A 20043-nucleotide genomic window follows, 5' to 3' on the forward strand; every position below is an offset into this window, starting at 1 on the left:
TGATCCATTGCCTGGTCCCGTGCCCTCCTCACAGTCGTTCTTAGGTGTGAGCCCATTGATACAGCCATTGTGTCCATCCATCCCTCGATGGCCTTCTCTCCTTACTGGAGAATGCTCAGCTCAAATCTGTCGCTGCTGGTGGGCAGCCCGTTGGAAAGGGACCAGGCCAACAACAGTGGCAAGGTACTGGTGGCACGTGGTGGGAGTCTCAGCCTCCCTGCAGCAGAAACGAGTTTCCTTCCCAGCATAGGCACCTCCTGTGTGGCCACCACATGCCCTTGCACGGAGGAGGCCTGAGTATGGCACCGCCATGAAGCTGAAGCAGATTTCAGCAGAGCTTCCCAGGTTTGAGAAATACCACAGGAGACTCCGTGCATTTGAAGTACGGTGCTGGAGGAAAGTTGAAAGTGCTCATAAATTGCCGGAAGAACAATCCAATCTGCTCCTTGGAAGCAAGGATGGTGAGACTTCATCTCTCTATTTTGGATATGTCATCAGAGAGGCCAGTCCCCAGAGATGTCCAACACGCTTGGTAGAGCGGATAGTCAATGAAACAGGAAGACGGCCGAGGAGATGGACTGACACAGTGGCTGCAACAAAGGGCTCAAACCTAACCACTGTGAGGATGGCGTAGGACCTGGGCTTTCATTCTGTTGGGTGTGTAGGGTCGTTATGCACCAGAACTGACTGGACGGGCACCAAAGGACATCATCATCCACATCCAGGGCCTAGGAAGAAAACCCTGACAATCAGCTTCTGAACATCAGACAAGGAAAGGCGTATGGATCACCATACCCTCATCGACACCTGGTGGCAGGTATGGCAGGTATGGCCCAGGATCAGGCAGCACTCTGCCCACCTACTTGGACCTGTAATTAGGAGTGATCCCCCCATGACAGCTAACCAGCTAGAAGAAAAAGAACTTCTTTGCCCTGCCTGTTGGCTTCCTCTGCCCACATGAAGAAACTTCGAGTTATGCTGAGGTAAAGCCATGTTCAGTATAGCACAGTGCCCCCCCCCCCGAGCCTATGAACCCCTGGAAACATGCCTGCATTTGGATTATGACTGAATTACAACATGCTGGAAGGAGATCTTCTGGTGTAATGGGTTACAGGGTGGACTTTTAACACCAAAGCCAGCAGTTCAAGCCCACCAACTGTCCCATGGGAGAACAATGAGGCTTTCTACTTTTGTACAGATCGACAGTTCCAGAAATCCACAGGCCCAATGCTACCCATCCTGTTGGGTCACTGGGAGTTGGCATGGACTTGACAGCGTGAGTTTTGAGTTGCAATGTACCAGAAGCATAGAGTACCCACTATTTTTCAGAGATGGGGGGCTGGGGGAAGGAAATCTTAAGATGGCTTATCAATAACATTCATAGTGATTCTACGCAGACGTAAGAAGTTTTTTTGTACTCAGGGGATACAACAAATATATGATGAACATACACTCGACCCGCGTCTTCTTCCTTTTTTGAAAAACAAAGCAATCACTTAAGTGGCTGGCGTGCTGTTCCTATGGGGCAGTGCCGCTGCCGATCGGAGGAGATGGGAGTTCCCCGTACTATAAAAAAAATGAAATGGAAGATGGCACGAAAAAAGGCTGCTGTCACTGCTTAAAGTCTGCGGCACCCTAAAATTAGATTCGTTCCAATAAACGTCTTCAAAGACACAAACGCGCTGCGTGAGAACACTCAGCCAAAGTAATCCATCACCAGGCACGCTGGTGTCACCGGGAGGCACGGGGAAGGGGAGGCCGGACCCTGTCATTGGGTGACACTGTCAGAGGCGGGTGACACCGAGACAACTGTCAGTGAAGCATGTGTGCAATGTCTCAGCAGAAATGTTATTATGTTTTATGAAAACATGCCTGTAGCTATAACAACAACAACCTTTTTTTTTTTCCTGGACGCCCAGCTGACGTGCATCAATAAACCAACAAGGTTAAAAACTCTGCTCACTTACTTTTTGAGCCTTATCATAGGGCGCTGTGGAGCCTTGGTGGAGTAGTGCGTTACGCATGGAGCTGCTAACCACAAGGTCAGTGGTTCGAAACCACCAGCTGCTCTGAGAGAGAAAGAGGAGGCTTTCTACCCCCATGCACTGTCTCAGAAACCCTTGGGTTGCTATGAGTCAGAAGTGACTCAATGGTAGTGAGTTTGAATTTGAATAGGGTGTTGTGGGCTAGGGGTTGGGCTGCCAGCCACGGGGTTGGTGGTTCAAATCCATCAGGCACTCGACAGGAGAAAGATGGGGCTGAATGAGTCAGAATGGACTTGATGGTATGAGTTGTGTGCTCTCGGCAGAGGCGTCCTGGCGCCTGTGACAATGACACTCTGAATCGCATGGTCTCAGCTTCACTCCCTTATAAGTATGCACTGCTGTTTTTGTTGCTTCTGGTGACTTTATAGCCACTGATTTTGTCAAACAGTCCGCTGTTTTGGTCACTGAGATAGTTAAGGTTTATTGTGTCAACCTGGCTGATAAACACATGTAGGGTTAACTGAAGGGCAGAGAGATAGATGGGTCTCTTGCTTTGTAATGGTCGGACCAGCGCGCTGCTGCCGTAGCCAGTTCCCTTCTTCAGCTAGCAAGGCTCATTTCCTGCAAAACATCCCTGAGGAGAAGCCACATAGACCTACCCTGATGCAGCCCTGGGTGCTGAAGCAGCCGTATGGAGACCCCTGCCAGTGCTGACATATTTACACATTCACTGACTCGGCTTTCCTCCTGCAGTCAGCATCATTGCATGTGTTTTCTGAGATGGAGTAGGACTTTGTGGATTGGTGTCGGACATAGGGGCTAATGTTGAACTTGTGGGCTTGGGCAGCACTGGGTTGGGATGTTTTCTTGATGTGCACTTACCCTTTATATGAAACTCTCTCTTAGAGTTTCTGTGGATTTGTTTCTCTAATGTACCCAGACTAACACAGTCACTGATATTGTGGTCAGTAGTATTTGTAAGCCTAGACAGATTACTTCTTTTGTGCATGAAGTAGTAATTAAAGGTGGGGTTGGGGGGAGAGGGGAGTCCTTGGTGCCATTAAATAATTGAAACTCATAGCAACCAGAGGCCAGAGGAGCACTTGCTCTATAGAACAGACAGCCTTAAATTCCTCCCACAGAGCAGTGGATGGATTTGAACCATGGACCTTGTGGTTAGCTGTCCAATGCCTATCCCAGAGGACCATCAGTGCTCTTTAATTAAAGGCAAAGAAGAGGGAAAAAATTTAAGGATTCCACTCAATCACTGTGGTCACTCACAGGGTGGCATTCAAGGTAGAAACACTTTACAAGACAATTTTTTTTGTTGTTTATATACGTTTCAAACTCAAAACCAAAGAGTCCATGCTGGCTCCTAGTGACCCCCCAGGCCAGGGCAGAACCGCCCCTATGCGTTTCTAAGGCTGTAAATCTTTACGGAAGCCTCATCTCTCCCTGGCGGAGCGGCTGGTGGTTTCATACTGCCGACCTTGTGGTTAGCAGCCCACCTCGTCACTCGCTACACCACCAGGGCGTAATATATTTAAGTAATGTACAGCTGTACCGGTGACATATTAAATTAGTAATACCCGTTACTAAGGATTCTGCATCGCTTGATAGAGGAGGGGGCCTACGGAAGCACGGGGCGGGGTTACGACACTAGGCGTGGCCAACGTCGGCGGCGCCACGAAGACACTCGAGAGCAGTGGTTCTAACCTTCCGCATGCTGCAACCCTTCCATACGTTCCTCATGCGGTGGGGACCAAACCCCCAACCACAAAATTGTTTTCATTGCTACTTCACACTGTCATCCTGCTACTGTGATGAAACAACATGTACATATCTGATCTGCAAGATCTATTTTCATTGTTACAAATTGAACGTCATGAAAGCATAGTGATTCATCACAAAAACAGAAAGTCATTATATACTGTGACATGTTTATTTCTAATGACAAATCGATGAAATATTGTCTCGAAGCAGGGTGTAGCATGGGTAACAGTCTTCATGCCGGGTATGTGGGTGTATCTCTGCCTGTGGGCGGACCCGCCTGGAGATGGATAGAGGCGCAGTGTCCTGGTTCCTAAGACCATTGGAAATAAGTGTTTTCCGATGGTATTAGGCGACCCCTGTGACAGGGTCGTTCAATGTCCAAAGGAGTCACGACCCACAGGTTGAGAACCGCTGCTCTAGATTCACAACGTGACCCCATGCATCACTATAGTCAGACGTAAGAAATTACAAGTAGTTACAGAGCATGAAGTCATGCGCTAAGCCAACCAACGAGTCTCGGCCGCCCTCCAACTGCTCACAGACAGGCATGTGATGTTCCCTTTTGGCCATCTAGCTCAGACGCAACAAAGCCCACATGGAAGAAGCACACCAGCCTGTGCGATCACAAGGGGTCGAAGGGATCGGGTATTAGGCATCAAAGAACAAAAAATCAAATCATTGTGAATGAGGGGAGTGCAGATTGGGGACCCAACATCCATCTGTAGGCAACTGGACATCCCCTTACAGAAGGGTCTCAGGGAAGAGATGAGCCAGTCAGGGTGCAGGGTAGCAACAATGAAACATACAACTTTCCTTTAGGTCCTAAATGTTTCCTTCCCCGTCCTCCCACTATCATGACCTCAATTCTACCTTACAAATCCGACTAGACCAGAGGATGTACACTGGTACAGATAGGAACTGGAAACACAGGGAATCCAGGACAGACTATCTCTTCAGGACCAGTGCTGAAAGTGGTGATACAGGAGGGTGGAGGGAGGGTGGGATGAAAAGGGGAAATTGATGACAAGGGTCTACATATAACCTCCTCCCTGGGGGACGGACAACAGAAAAGTGGGTGAAGGGAGACGTTAGACAATGTAAGATATGACAAAATAATAATTTATAAATTATCAAGGGCTCATGAGGGAAGGGAGAGGGGAGAGGGAGGGGAAAAATGAGGAGCTGATGCCAGGGGCTTAAGTGGAGAGCAAATGTTTTGAGAATGATGAGGGCAACGAATGTATGAATTGTGATAAGCATTGTATGCGCCCCCAATAAAATGATTTTTTTAAAAAAAAACAGTGGTTCTCAACCTTCCGAATGCCGCAATCATTTCATACAGTTCCTCATGTGGTGGTGACCCCCCAACCATAACATTATTTTCATTGCTACTTCATCACTGTCATTTTGTTACTATTATGAGTTGGGCGGCGGCCCCTGTGAAAGGGTCGTTTGACCCCCCCCAAGGGGTCGCAACCCCCAGGTTGAGAACCGTTGTGTTAAAGTGTTTTTTGGCTTCGGGGACTCTGCGGTCATTCCTGGCAGACAGGACAGAGGGCGGGTCAACGCGGCAAGTGACAGATGGAGCAGGGAATCCACAAGATAGATAATGCACCCAAGTGCAAATATTGAGAGTATTGACCATGCTGGGGCCAGCGCTCCCAGGGCAGTTGTCAGTACCCCCAATAAAGGTGAGTTCATGAAGCCCATTGGCAGCCTGTCTATGGCCTCAACCTGCAAGGCCCTCAGTGGAGGCCGTGTTGTGTGGGGATTGTGAGCGCTTCACAGAAAAGTGCCCACGACTAGTTCCTTGCTCACAGCTCTGGCTCTCTGTAGAAAGTGATGAAAACTGACGTTAAATGAGCTGAGCACCAGAGGACCTGGCGTGGTTTCTATGAACGAAAAGTGTAAAGTTCTTTAACATCGGGCACAGGTAAGCACAGATGATGCCCTCAGGTGTGTGATGAGCCTAGTTCAGGTAATGACAGTGGCCAGCCTACGCCCCACCCTTCGGCATGAACTAGGTGCCCTGTCTGAATCAGCCACTGCAGTCAAGGAGGGCTGGTGGTCGAGCTGTTACCCTGGAGAACACAGCACCTCCACCCATGAATGAAGCAGACAGGGGAAGATGTGTTTTTACCAAAGGTGGGGGGAAATCTAGAATTTAGGAACTACTTATTAACCATTATTTTTATAAGCTTCTATGGCCACTAGAAATTGGTCTTTGTATTCCCATAATCCAATATGGTAGAAGGTATGTCATAGAATAAATATGTTGGGTTATGAGGACAAAAGGATGGATGGATGGATGGATGGATGGATGGATGGATGGATGGATGGAAGAAATAGAAGAGAAGGAATGAAGGGAGGTCTCAATCCAAACTAAACTTACGGCCATCAAGTCAATTCTAACTTATAGCGACCCTACAGGACACAGAATTGCCTCTGTGCGTTTCCCAGACTGCAACCCTTCCCAGGGATAGAAGAACTTGTCTAGCTCCTGAGGAGTGGCTGGTGGATTCAAATTGCTGACCCTGTGGTTAGAGGCCCAACATGTAACCGCTGCACCACCAGGGCTCTGCAGGAAGGTGTAGAGGTTAGCTCGTGACAGCTGGGAGACAAGGGGTCGAGTGATTTATAGGGGGTGCTGCTAATTCTCTACATATGCAAGGGGGCTTCAAAACATGGGTGGACAAATGGGACTAAACGAGCATGGAAATCTTATATAATACATGTGATGGAACTGCCACTTATGTAATACATGTGATATACCTGCCACTCTTCGCTGAGGAGTCCATTCCAGACAGGAATGATCAGAGAGGGGTTTAGGGCGTGAGGTCGCCTGGTGCCCATTCCAATGAAAAATAGAGCCCTTTGCCTCCTTTACCCCAGCAGAGATTTGCAAGCAATACATGGGAAACGGTACACGTGGTATCTCCAAAAGCCTAATGCACCTCCTACCAGCTTCCCCAGCCGACAGACCCACTCCCGAGCCACATAGAAAACTCCTTATTTCATTCCCAGAACTACCCGTGCCCTGCTCACAAAGGTCAAGAGAATATAGAGGGCATTTAGCTTTTATGGAAGGCCAACTGCAAACCCCGAAATAAAATCCACATTTACATGCGGCATCAGGAGTGAGGGGCCCCCCTCCCTCGTTCGAACGCAAAGGTAGATTTGACTATAAATATATCTTTGTTTCTTCAGAGATTCGGTTATTTCCAGCAGTCTGGGTTGAGCGGCTGTGAAATTCGAAAGCAAACACACAGCTTATAAAACAGTTCCAGATGTGTTTTCCCCTTCCGTCCCAACTACCCATTGCCCCATGCGCCAGTTTTCACCAGCGAGGCTCCTCAAAGGATGGCTATGCTTAGTGACACTGAAATCCATGATGTCTGCCCTTTTTTTTGGGGGGGGGGGTGGCGGGGGCAGGACAATGAACAGCATGTTTGCATTCCTATTACAGAAGCCAGTTTGGGACTCCGCTCCACCTGCTCCGTGGGCAGAGGGAACTGTGCCCCCCAGGGACATATGACAGCATCTGCAGTCCCTCTGGGTGACACAACAAGGGGGCCAGGCAGTGTTGGCATCTGTTGGTAGAGACCAGGGATGCTACAGACGCCCCAACATGCACGGGGGTAGCTCCTCACAGCAGAGAAGGGTTTGGCCCAAATGCCAAGGGGGCCTGGTCCAATGTTCGGGAGCTGGAAGCCCTGCACCTGATGGACACCAGATTTTACAAGTCTGAGCTTGGCCACAACGTTGCCTCCCAAGAACTGCAAAGCCATCGGGAGAGAGAAGCCCAGTTAGGTATCCGAGTTCCATTCAGACAGCAAAGAGCATCAACAGGCAGCCACCCTCCCCACCCCCACCATGTGAGATAACCATAAAGATGCTCCCCTCCCCCGAATGCCCATGGGGCCACCAGTGAGGCGCCCTGTGTCAAATGCATCCATTTGCTACGGCACTGAGCTTCCATGGAAACCCGATGCTTCTCCTCAAACCCAGTCTCACCTGTTCCATCAGGTGGGATTGAGAGGGCGGTCGGGGGCGGGGGGAGCGAGGGGGTGGCAGGCAACTAAAGCAGATTCTGAAACAGAACTGACCCAGTTGCTCAACCACCTACTGGGCAGGACGCACTATGAAAATGCCCACAATCCTCACAGTCTTCCATATTCATTTCCATCTGCATCATCTTCTACATTAATGTGCATGTCCGTTACATCATCTCTTCTCTTGCTTGCGAACAAGGTAGCTTGAAAAATAACGCCCATTGCTCTCATTGAGAGGTCGCTGGGCTCAGTGTGACTCAACTGTCCGCTCAGGGGTTCCCAAGACCAATGACCAGAGGTGCATTCCTTTCTGCAGACTCCAGCCTCATAGGCAGGTGGCTGGCAGCAGTCAGCGCCTGGTGGCTTTAAGACTGGAGTCCCCACTTCTTTGCCGGCTGTCTACTAGAAGCTGCCCGCCTTCCATGCCACAAGGTCCCTTCCATTGTCAAAGTCAACAGCCCACATCTCTTGATCTATGAGTCTCTCTGATTTCCCCTGAGATCTCTGCTCACATGAGTAGATCAGACCACCAAGGAAAATCTCCCTGCCTTAGGAGGCCAAGGAACCCTGGAGGCGTGGTGAGCCACACATTAAGCTACTGGCCACAAGGTCAGTGGTTTGAACCCATCTACTGCTCCTCGGGACAAAGATGAGGTCGGCCATCTGCTTTGATAAAGGAAACTCAGAGGGGCAATTCTCCTCTGCTATGAATTCAATTCACCTTGATGGAAGTGAGTTTGGTTTCAAGAGTTTATAAGGCTATCTGACGTGGAGCCTTCGCTTCATTGTCTCGGTGAACGCCCAGCACCAGCAGACAGATTCCTGTTTGCTGAGTTAGTTACCTGGGAGAAGGCGTGTGTGACCCCAGGGTCAAGTGCTTTGAACAAAGACAAACAGACCCGAACATCTCAGGGTTCTGTCTGCCCTGATTTTTATGTTTTCCTCTTATTTTCACAGACTTATATTTTATTTTCGTCTCTGTTTTGCAGGTAAGGAAACTCGATGCTGAGAGCTTAATAACTCCTCACATCCACATCAGGGTGGTGGGGACTCGGGACGAGGCTGCTCTGTGTCCTTGTTGCAGCCTCTTGCAGGTCTAAAATGATCTCAAGGTATAATGTGCCTTCAACACAGTACATTCCCGAAGGTGACCCGAGGAGCAAGGGAGTGCGTTTTTAACATACCATCCCACCTTCTTAGACAATGTGAGTAAGGCCTTGTTAAGAAGATAGTATCTCTGAATCCCCTGATATTGATCTAGACCAGGGGTTCTCTGGCTGTGCATTAGAACCACCCGGAGAGTCTCACAAAGACACAGATGGCCCATCCCAAGACATTCTACTTTAATGGGTCTGGAAGTAGGGGGTGGGCGTGCACGTTTTTTTTTTTTTTGCTTGTTTTTTTGAAAAGCTCCCTGGGCCGAGAACTGCTGATCTGGCTCTACTTTCTCATTGCAAATGACAGTGCTAACTTGTCCTTTTAAATGGAGATCAATAAACAGAGAATCAATAAAGTCAACATACCTTTAGCTAAACTGACAAACGAGGGTATGGAGGGAGGAGGAGCGAGAACTAACTTCAAGAGAGAAACACACTGGAGACATTACAACCGACCCAATAGAACGGAAAAGGATTAAAACAGAATACTGCAAACAACCATCAGGAGCCCTGGCGGCATAGTGAATCACACGCAGGGCTGCTAAAAGCAAGGTCAACAGTTCAAAACCATCAACCGCTCCCAGGGAGAGCGAGGAGGGAAGCTTCCTGCTCCCATCAGTGCCTTGGAAACCCAAAGTGAGGCGGTTCTATCCTCCCTACAGAGCGGCTGTGAGTCAGAACTCACTCCACAGTGAGTGTGAGTTCACGGACAACGGTACACTCACAGACTGGACCGCGTAGAGGAAATTAACGAATCCTTGGAAACACATTTTACTTCCATCGAGGGGAATCGAACAATTAAACCGGAGATGGGAATCTGCATTAACACACAGAAAGACATTCTTGAAAAGAACGTACCGCTTGTTATTTCCACATATCTGACGAGGCAGGACCCGAAGGCCAGGAGAAAAAGGTTTAGCACACTCTTTAGTGTGAGGATCCTTTCTGCACGATTCCGCCATGCCTCCGAGCTGCGTAAAACAGACCCAGCCTCCACCCATCAAGGCTACAAACCCAAAGACAAAAACCAATGTGTTTGCACCGTACCCAGGAGAAAACACCACTGTCTCACTCTTCATTTGCCTCCCGGAAGTGACAGGTCTGCCAGGGGCTCGGGGGCCGTAACATCACAGGATGAACCCATGGTCGACTGAGAGGCAGTAGGCCACAGGGGGCGTGGGGTTAAAATTAGCTCCGCTAACTAGTTCACTCCATCTCTTTAAAGTGCATGTGCCCAGCACTGGCTCATCGTAAATTAGTGATGTGTGCTACATAATTTAGATTAGAAAGCGTGCCCCTTGAGGTGCTGGGCCTAATAAAGGCAGATAAAATATTCCCCTGCCAGGCAGCATGAATAAGCAATCAAAAGAACTCAGTGGAAAAGGAGACTCTTGGAAGCACCAAAGGGTTTCACGTTCCGGAGGTGCACAGGCCCCCTGGCCAGTCTCCCGCCTGTGTGGGGGGTGTGGCCCTTGTAGCTGGGCCGAAGCAGGGCTTGTGGAAGGAGGCACCGAGGAAGTCCAGACAAACATTTCCAGTGCAGTAACACAGCTGTTGTTAGGCCTATGGACTTTTGGATTTAGGGGATGGTGCAACCAACCAAAAGGGTGACAGTTCGAACCCACCAGTCGCTCTGTGGGAGAAGAGAAGAGGCTCCTTGCTCCTGGGCAGATTGACAACTTTGGAAGGGTTGCTTTGGGTCGACACTGGCTCAATGGCAGTGAGTTTTCTGGTGTGATTTTTTTGGGGGGTTCTTTGGTTCTTTTTAGTTTTGGCTTACTTTCTCTTAAGGTATTTATAGCCAAGGGAGGGAAATTAAGCCAATTTTACCAACAAATGGAAGAAAGGGCTTCCCAAAGGTGGGAAAAAACAGCTGGAATGGAAAGATCATGGACTCTTTCTTTAAAGTGAAGACTGTTGGAAAGAGTTCCCTGTACAAGCCCTACAGTAAAGAGCGATTCTTCTAAGCCCCTGTCAGAGGCTTCTGGAGACCAAGGAGGAAATGAGTTCTGGGTGACTCTCCGTAGAATGTCACCAAGGTCATAGTGACAGTGCTACCTGCTGGGTAGAGACTGACAACATCAAGGAGCCCTGGGGCACAGCAGCTGAGCATCTGATGGCGACGCCAAAGGTTCACAGTTCAAACCCACCCAGAGCTCGGTGCGAGAAAGGATTCGGTATGATTTGCTTATGTAAGAGTTATAGACATGGAAATGCTATGGGGCAGCTCAACTCTGCCCCATGGGGTTGATATGAGTCTGAATTAACTCAGGGGCACCCAACAACAATGACAAAGATACCTCCGGTCTTGGCTAAAGTCCTGAATGTCTGGCACCTCAACTGTCCACAAAGCTGGTGTCAGTCAGTGTGACCCCTCCTCCCCCTCCAATTTGGCATGCAATGACGAAGAGCCATGTAAAAATGTTCTAACAATACAGTTAAAAAATAAACTGGAAGCACGTATAACCATCTGAAGGGAAACAAATATGCGGCAGTTGAAAGACTAGAATACGGAAGGCATTCCAATAAATGTTTTTTTCAAACATTCCCACTCTCCCCAACCGACCACGAACCATGCTTCAGGAAAAGAACTGTCTCATTCAATGTATACATGCTTTGAACAGGCGCACTCACACACAACAACAACAAAAACTCACTGCTTAGTTGATTCCAACTCACAGCGACATTTGAAGACAGGGTACAATGGTCAAAGGAAGTTTTTCAAGGCTGCAAATCTTCCTGGAAGCAGAGTGCCCCATCTTTCTCCAAACGGATGCTGGTATGTTCGAACCACCAGCCTTTCGGGTAGCTGTTGTGTGCTGAAGCACTGTGCTACTTAGGTTCATTCAATAAATATTCACCATTATTGTCACTTAGGTTAAAGCTCTTTCTTGCTTGTGGGTGGTTAAAGGGCTTGGTAATATGGGCTCATGCCAGGCATAATACCAAGGCATGTTACCAAGCCCGATGGTGGGAGAAGACCTGCAGTAATGGTAATTACTACCATATTATTAGCATCACCACCAATATCAATACTATGTGCCCAAGCACTAATTTAAGTAAAGGACAGGCAGCACTTTTCTTCCAATTGAGTATTTCTTTCTATTGAAAATTCTACCAAGATCCTCATGTGAATAGCAGAGAAAACAAGGTACAGAGATGGGAAGTGATGTGACTGGGTCACAAGGCAAAGTTCAGAGCCAGGACTCACAATTCTGACTTTGCGGTTGGGGCTCAGAACCTGAATGTTAGCTGGCTGTGTCCTCCATGAATTGATCCCAGTCTCCAGCTACTGGTTGATGCTCCCTCTTGGATTCTTTCGCTTTCTGTGGTCTTGTTTCTTCCTAGATGTTAAAGTGGTGTTGCCTTCCGCCCCCCTCCCCCCATGCCCTTGCCAAGGTGATTCCCAACACTCAAAAGCTCTTTCCTGACCATGGCAGGCTGGGAAGACAGCAAGAAGGGGGCTTGGATTCATGTGTGATGCTCCAACCATGTACCAGGCTCAGCGTACTCCCCCTGGGTCCTCGGAGCGTGAATGGGCTAGTCTGCCACTGACAGACGAGAGAGCTGATGGGCAGAGATGTGGAGAAAGCCCCAAACTCACGCCACAGGTCGGGGAGTTGCACCTCTGCGGCCATCCTCAAAGCGGCCAAGAGAAAGACGGGAAGGCCCAATCTTTCAGCCTCCCCTGTTGATGTTGCTGTTAGGTGCACTTGACCTGAGCCCTGCCTGGGTCTGCCCCATGCTCACACCAGGAACTACGTTTGAGCCCACTGTTGTAGCCACTGTGTCGATCCACCTCACGAGGGTCTTCCTTTGTCCTTGACCTTCTGCTTTGCCAAACATGAATATCCTTCTCCAAGTCCTATTTCTTTTTTTAATTTTGTTTGACCTCCTGGTACAACATAAACAAACCAAGCAAACAGACCCGCGACAGCCGCGACCCTTGATTCAGACTCACAAAAACTTCACAGGACAGAGCAGAAATGCTCCCTCCAGTTTCTGGGCTCTCTGAGGAACCAGACTGCCTCATCTTTCTCTCATGAAGAAGTGGGTGGGTTCAAACTGCCGAGCTTTCTGATAATAGTCCCAACCTTAACCCACTGAGCTACCGGGACTCTATCTGCCTGACAGCATGCCCAAAGTACATGAGATGAAGTCACCTTCCTGACTTCTAAGGAGCATTCGGGCTGCACCTCTCCGGGGCAGATCCCCTCTTCTGGCAGTCCACAGTAGCCAATATTCTGCATCCACGCCTCGATTCAAATGCATTGATTCGTCTTCTCTCTTCCTTGTTCACCTTCCACTTGCCTATGGGGCGGCTGATTAGAAACTGGCGTGGGTCAGGTGTGCCTTCCTCCTCAACGTGACATCCGCCTCCACTTGGCCTTCATCGCCTGGGGACTCAGCTCTTTGACTTGAATGATGCCTCCCACCCCCACATACACACCCCAATCACACCACCACCTGCTTGCTTTCTCTAGCTGTTTTCTTTCTTCTTTCTTTGAAAGAGTTTGGCCTGGTCTCTGCTAAATATATTGCCAGGAACCAAACAAATAACTTGCACCACAGACTGTCTGAAGAGGAGAAGGGGGGTGGGGGAGGGAAACAAACGTGCCTTTTCACCCCGATGAATCAAGGAAGGGCCTAAGGAAACAGCTCCAGTTAAGTGGGTAAGCTCAAGCTGCATTAAAAGAAATGAAAAATAAATCACGAAAGCCCACCCAGTCTATTCCTCCACTTCCCATGACCCTCTTCTGAGAAAGAAGGGTGGCAAAGAGGTCCCTGTCATGCGCAGACCCCTGCTGGCTGTCAAGGGCACCCAGAGCAGCGAAGCCTGGTTTCTTTCTGCCTCAAGGTTCCAGTCACTTAACTCTGGGCCTTGAAGGGGAACGGGTTTCTAAAGAGCCCCCGGCAGGCAGTGCCCAGCTATGGACAACTCAGAGTGCGCACCTCTGGGGTCTTGAAGTGCTTCGGAAAGCGGGACCTCAAAGTGCCTCTTTGGCCCGTGGAAATGCAGTTGCTTCCAAAGCTCCTCGCTGGGTCAATGACCGGCAGTCTGGAAAGCTGCAATGGGGACTTGAGGGCAGCCAGCCATGCAGGAGAAAGGCCACTTGTGCTTTGTTGTTGGGACAAAGGAACGAGGAATGGAGGGCAGCCCAGGGAGGGAACAGGAGGGGGGCTCTGAAGTGGAGAGCAGAAGGGGTTCTCCCAGCAGCCTTGGGCACAGCAAGCTCCTTGGGGTGGGGGGAGGCGGACTCTGAGCCAAGGCCGGGCCTCTTCCTTATAGCAGAGAGGGAAGCAGTCTACTGCCCCCACCAGCTGGGTTCAAACTGCTGACCTTGTGGTTAACAGCTGAGTGCAAACCCCACTGCACCCCCAGGGCTTGCTTCTGAAAACTTTAGGACAGCAAAATTTGTATGAGAAAATGGCACGCACATACACCAAGCAAGAGATTTAAAATAAATGTGTGTGTGTCCGTGTTAAACATCAGCATCATTGAGTCCTAATTGATCCTTTTAATGGATTCAAGCTCAGTTGGGAATTGGCCCGTGTTTGATTCACTCTGTACTTTGCCAAGTCAAGCCATGGGGTTTTCAAGTCCCTCATCTGCCTGGACAAGCTGGGTCCTGAGCAAGAACAACGGAGAAAGAGTTGATGCTTTTGAACTGGGGTGCTGGTGAAGAACACGGAAGTTATCGCGGACTATGAGAGAAGAGAACAAATCTGTCCTGGAAAAGGGACAGCCAGGATTGTCCCCTAGAACAGAGGCTGTTGAGACTTCATCTCACCTACTTTGGACATGTCATCAGGAGGGACCAGTCCCTGGAGAAGGACACTAACCACTATGGCATATACCACGTGAAGCAGAAGATCCGTGAAAAAGACGAGAAGCTTCCACGAGATGGACGACACATCAGCCACAACAGATGGGCTTCAATATAGCCCTCAGTGATGGAGAGGATGATACAAGGCTGGACAGTGTTGGGTTCTGACCGGCAAATGGGTCTGTATGAGTTGAGGAACCAATTCTACAGGTACCTAACCTACCGATAACCACCCCCACCGAAGATAGCAAGACTCAGGTTCTGCTGAAAGGTTGTAGGTTAAAAAGGAGGTCACAACAAAGAGAAACGTCAAAAGAACATACGACTGCACGCTCAACCGGCAGCAAACATGAGGGTCGTAGAAACATCTGGGGTGGGATGCTGCTGATGGCTGAGCAGCGGGAAGAACTTCACTAATGCCACTGAGGTCTACGCACGAGGAATCTGGAGATGGTAGATGTCTTGTTGCAGATATATTTACCATCATGCAGAAGGAGAATTCTGGTTTCTGATCCACCCGCATGGAAGCCAATCTCTCTTTCTCTCTCTGGCTGGACTTGAATGCACATCACCAGGCCCACATTGCTTCCTTTCATCAGACCATGCCAAAGCATCACCCACATGTGTCTGTGGACACATGACACGTCTCCACCGCTCACTGAGATCAGCCACACGTGGCGCGCACTGGCTCATATACGTGACCCGATCCTGGCAGAAGCCACCAGCATTCTCGGCCTGGTGTTCGACAGATGAGGTTGCCGGAGAATAAAGAGCTCTTGTCCCTCAAGCGTTTGGTAAGTCCTGGAGTCTGTGGAGGCAGGCCTCTGTGAATCCCACCGGCCTTGAACTCACCACACCATCCGACCAGGGCATCTTGCTACATGAACAGGTTCATGACCACAAAAAAAGGACTCCCCCCTTCTGGGAAAATGAAGGTTGGGCTCAACAGGGCCACTGAACACCCTTTGGGATTGAAAGACAGTTTTCCTCATGCCAAGGCATGCGCCGGCAAGCAGCCTGTTAGGTTGATAAAATGTCTGAGCTCTCCCCCCAAGACTTCGCTGAGCGAATGGCATCCATCAAATTAATTTCCCCGGGAATCGTCTCAAACACGAAGAGAATGAAAAGGCCCAGACCATTAAACATCAAAAGCGGGGTTTAAATGCTAATTAACATCCTATTATAGTTTCTCTCTCTCTCTTTTTTTTTTCTGGGAGCAGATTAGATTAATTCAATTGAGGATATCAGAAGGAGCCGAGCCAGCAGCACGGATGTGTCGAGTTTGCTAGCAGAGCATTTGATATTGCACACAGCTGTTCATTCCAGTTACACGAAACACACGAAAGGGGGAGTCGAGCTCGGGAGGCAGGCGCAACTTACCAAGCCGGCACACGTGGACACGGCGACAGAGGAGGAGCTGTCATCTCTGATAAATCCCTGATAGAAACACTGCCGCACAGCAGCAGCAGGGGCCTGGTCCTCGGCAGCCCCGTCCTTCCCCAGCACCTGGACACTGAAGTGACTGCTGAGCATGGCCGAGGGCTTCAGCTCCAAGTGCAGCTCCTGTCCAAATGCTGAAAATCGGTAGTGCAGCCGGCTCCTAGCACTCAGAGTTGCTCGTTTGCGACGGCTGCCGTGAGCGATGTCGTGTGAAATGTACGACCCGCCCTCATCCACTTCCACTGGAGTGACAAAGACGTAATCTGTAAGGGGATAAGCAGAGCTGTCAGCACCCAGAGCCGACAATGCCCACTGGCGGCTCTCCAGCAGGCTGGCAAAGAGTTGGGTGCCCGCAGCTCAGACACCTTCCTGCCCACGGAAACCACAGGGCAGGCACCAGCGGTCACCGATTTTGAGACCATTTGTGGGGGAAATGCCAGAGTGCTTCCAAGAGTTTGTGAAAAACCAGAATGAAAAACGATGTGGTTGGGTTGGGGTTCTTTTCCATGAACTTTCTGAAGCCTCCCTCATCTTAACTGCGGAGCCATCCATACGAGACCACTGGCTTTAGGGGGGCACAGAGCAGATGCATGGAATTGTCTTCAAGGAGATGAACGGAGGCAAATCATGTTTACCTTGAACCGGGGCTCCTTTTATTGTTGGGGGGGGCGTGGGTAGCTTACATTTCAGAGGGGCAGCTCTGGGTGTGGGGCACCTCGTGATGACACTTGGGGCAGTGAAGTGGCAGCAGGGTTACACTGACCTTCTGACTGCTGCAGGGTAATAAAGTCCAAGACTCGGGCGGCCCTGATTCGGGGATGATCTTAAATTGGAAGCCTCAAACAGCCTACCGCCACCCAGGCACAACTGTCCTACGTAAGCTGATGTCTGAAAGTGTGCAAACACGCTGATGCCGGAGAGTCAGGCCAGGGATACTGAACAGATATGCGTACGCATGCCTTCCCCGCCACTCCCTGACCCAACACGCTGCCTTCTAGTGGGTTCCGGGTATGGCCAGGCGCCTTACCATCCGTGCCACTAGGACTCCCTCACTGCTCCAGAGAGCAGGTCTCAATGCTAACATGTCCTAAGGAGGAGGAGCCGGATACAACCTGCTCTTTGAAAAGCCTGGCCAGCACCCCAGCTCTTTCACAAACCCAGAAACTGCTCATTATCATCCTACAGGCAGCGCTGAAATCAGCCCGGGGCATTGAAAACCCTCTGCACTTCCGATTTCTAGGCACAGAATGGGAAACGGATTTGACACTTTTGAAAGACAGGCGGGGTGGGGGCTAAGAGGCAGATGTGAGTCACTGAAGAGGTTCCTGGTGACCTCTTTTCTCTTTTCCCAAAACAGTTGGGGGGGGGGGGGAATTAAAGAATGAACAGAAGCCCTGTCCCAAACAAGGATCAATGACAAGATATTTTAATTAGACAATATTGCTTAAAAAAATTAAAAAGAGCCCACTATGACATTAATTTCCATCTGCTTTTCTCTGGGGAGAAGTCAGGCAAGAGAGTTTCATTACTGGGCAGGTCTCGCTCAGTCTTCCGGTCCTGCCTCTTCCATTTGCTATCCAGCGATATCCATGGCCTATCTGTGCATATTTTTCAAAAGAAAGGAATTGAAAAGAGGATTCCCCTGTGCCCCCTCCCTTCCCCCATGCCTTTTCTTAACTTTCAATGTTTGGACACGTCCAGGAGACCAGTCCCCGGAGAAGGACCTCATGCTTGGTAAAGTGGAGGGGCAGAGGAAAAGGAGGCAGACCCCTGGACAAGATGGAGTAACACTTTGGCTGCGACCACGATCTCAAAATACAAACAATTGTGCGGATGGTGCAGGACCAGGCAGTGTCTCGCTCTGTTGTTCACAGGGCCACTATGAGCCTGAACTGACTCCATGGCACCTGAAAACAAGGTTAAGATACACTGCATCGAAGGTTCTTAACTCTCTAATGTACCGCTTTACAGGACAGTCAAGGTGCAATACAACTTTTTCTTTGAGATAAACTACCACCATCACCACTACCAGCCCCCTCCCACCCCCCTCACCACAGGAAAATCCCACCCAAGTCATCACAATCCGCTGTCTTCCTCCTGGGCAGGATCAGAGCCAAAAGCTGCCTGTTCTTATTTGGGAAGCGATGCTGGAGCTTTGGCCCATGAGCCAGCAAAATTCACCCCCCACACCAACCCCACCCAGCGCTTGCTGCAGGTTTGTGTCCAAAGTGGAAATGACCAAGCTGCTGGCCACATTCAGTCGCAGATGGAATAAGGGATGGTCCAGGGTCTTGCTAGTCACCTGCGGTCAGGGGTCAGCAGCTCCCAGTCACTGAGGGTGGGAGGATGGGGCTCACTATAGGCAGAATTTTCCTGATGGGTTCTGGGGGAAGTTAATAGATGACAAGAGTGAAGGGCAATTGTGGGGGTCTAAAGCTGGGGGGAGGGGTCCTCAGAACTGATAAAGCATGGAGCCCAGGCCACCTGAGGCCCTCTCCAGGGCGATCTTTGGCGGGGAGAAATGAAGAGAGGAGGAAGTGGAGTGGACAGAAGAGAAAACACGGGGAGGAAAGTGCTGGCAACCTTCCAGTTCCTGCGGACTTCCCACGAGGGGAAGGGCAGGCTGACCTGGCCTTTTGTACACACCGCCCCGACAAGTCCACTTCCTTTATACAAGCTCACCGCGGCAAGGGCTTTTTTTTTTTTTTTTAACAATCCATCTGTGAAGAGGGAGAGCATTGTTTTCTCAATTCGGTGACTCCTTGCAGCTTGAAGCACTGATTTTTCTGATAAACCCGGAGCCCTTGCCACATCCCCCGCCCGCCCCTCCCTCTCCAAACAAGAGTCATTTCCAGAGCGCGCACACCTGCCAGGTTGGGGAGAGCGGCGGGAAGGGGGAGTTGTAGTTTTTCTCTTACAGGAGTAAAGGACAGAGGGCTTCGAAAAGCCCACCGCAACCCGGGGGGTGGGATGGGGAGGCTGGCTTGAAGGGGGAAGGGTACGAACCATCATTTAATCCGCTGCCTCCACCGCGGCTGTCCCTGGCTGAGGCCGCAGCAACCGACGCACAGCAGAGGCAACACAACCCGAGGGCCTGCAAGAGAGAAGGGGACACGATGTGGCGCTCCGTGAGAGAAGGGCGCTCCGGGCGCCCCCCACTCCCGCCCGCCCCCCAGCACTAGGCGGGACCCCGGACGACACCTGCCTTGGCTACGCGCCCCAGGCTCGCGGGGCCGCGGGGCGGGCTGGACCCCGCGGCGCGGAGGGCGCACGCCAGCAGGAGGGCGCACTCCATGGTTAGGTGCGGGCGCGGCGGAAGCGGGCGGCCGGGCACGGCGGGCGGAGCGCACGGGCGGCGCGCACGGGCGGCGCGCATTCTCCCCGCGGCCGGGAACTCGGAGCCCCAGGTGCGGCGCCAGGTGCGAGCCGCCGCCGCCGCTCACGTCGCGCGGGCGGGCGGGGGCGCAGGGGTCTCCCCTCCGCCGACCGCTGCGTGCCTTCCCGACTGCTGGCGCGGACCGGCTGAGCGGCGCGTGCGGCTCCCGGGGGTACCGGGGCTCCCCGGGCCGGGGCTGGCGCGCGCCTCGGAGCACAGACGGCGGGGGGGACCCTGTCTGTGCCTGCCCGCTGGGCTGTGCGTCTGTCTGTGTCTGTGGGAGCGTCTGGGACTCCAGGCGAAGGCAGCGCCAGCTGGCTCCCCCAGCGCGCCGGAGCCGAGCGCCCGCCTCTCCACCGCGCGGTGATTGGCGACCAGCGGCTCGCGGCTCGTCCTAGCCCCCGGGCTGGTGCGAGGGCGTGGGATTCCCGG

At 51.0% G+C, this 20043-nt stretch overlaps 1 protein-coding gene across 1 annotated transcript in view; it reads right to left on the bottom strand.

Moving 5' to 3' along the window:
- ADAMTS18 (ADAM metallopeptidase with thrombospondin type 1 motif 18) overlaps positions 1–19530 on the bottom strand; it is a 136558-nt gene extending 117028 nt beyond the window's left edge. The window contains exons 1-3 of the mRNA XM_075537171.1: positions 19441–19530; positions 19242–19329; positions 16176–16498 (exon numbers count right to left, since the gene is read on the bottom strand). Of these exons, the coding sequence (XP_075393286.1) occupies positions 16176–16498; positions 19242–19329; positions 19441–19530 (501 nt within the window). The remainder of the gene's footprint in view (positions 1–16175; positions 16499–19241; positions 19330–19440) is intronic.
- Between the last annotated feature and the right edge of the window lie 513 nt (positions 19531–20043).

The sequence above is a fragment of the Tenrec ecaudatus genome, chromosome 18 (genome assembly GCF_050624435.1).
Source record: "Tenrec ecaudatus isolate mTenEca1 chromosome 18, mTenEca1.hap1, whole genome shotgun sequence".
NCBI classification, from domain to species: Eukaryota; Metazoa; Chordata; class Mammalia; order Afrosoricida; family Tenrecidae; genus Tenrec; species Tenrec ecaudatus.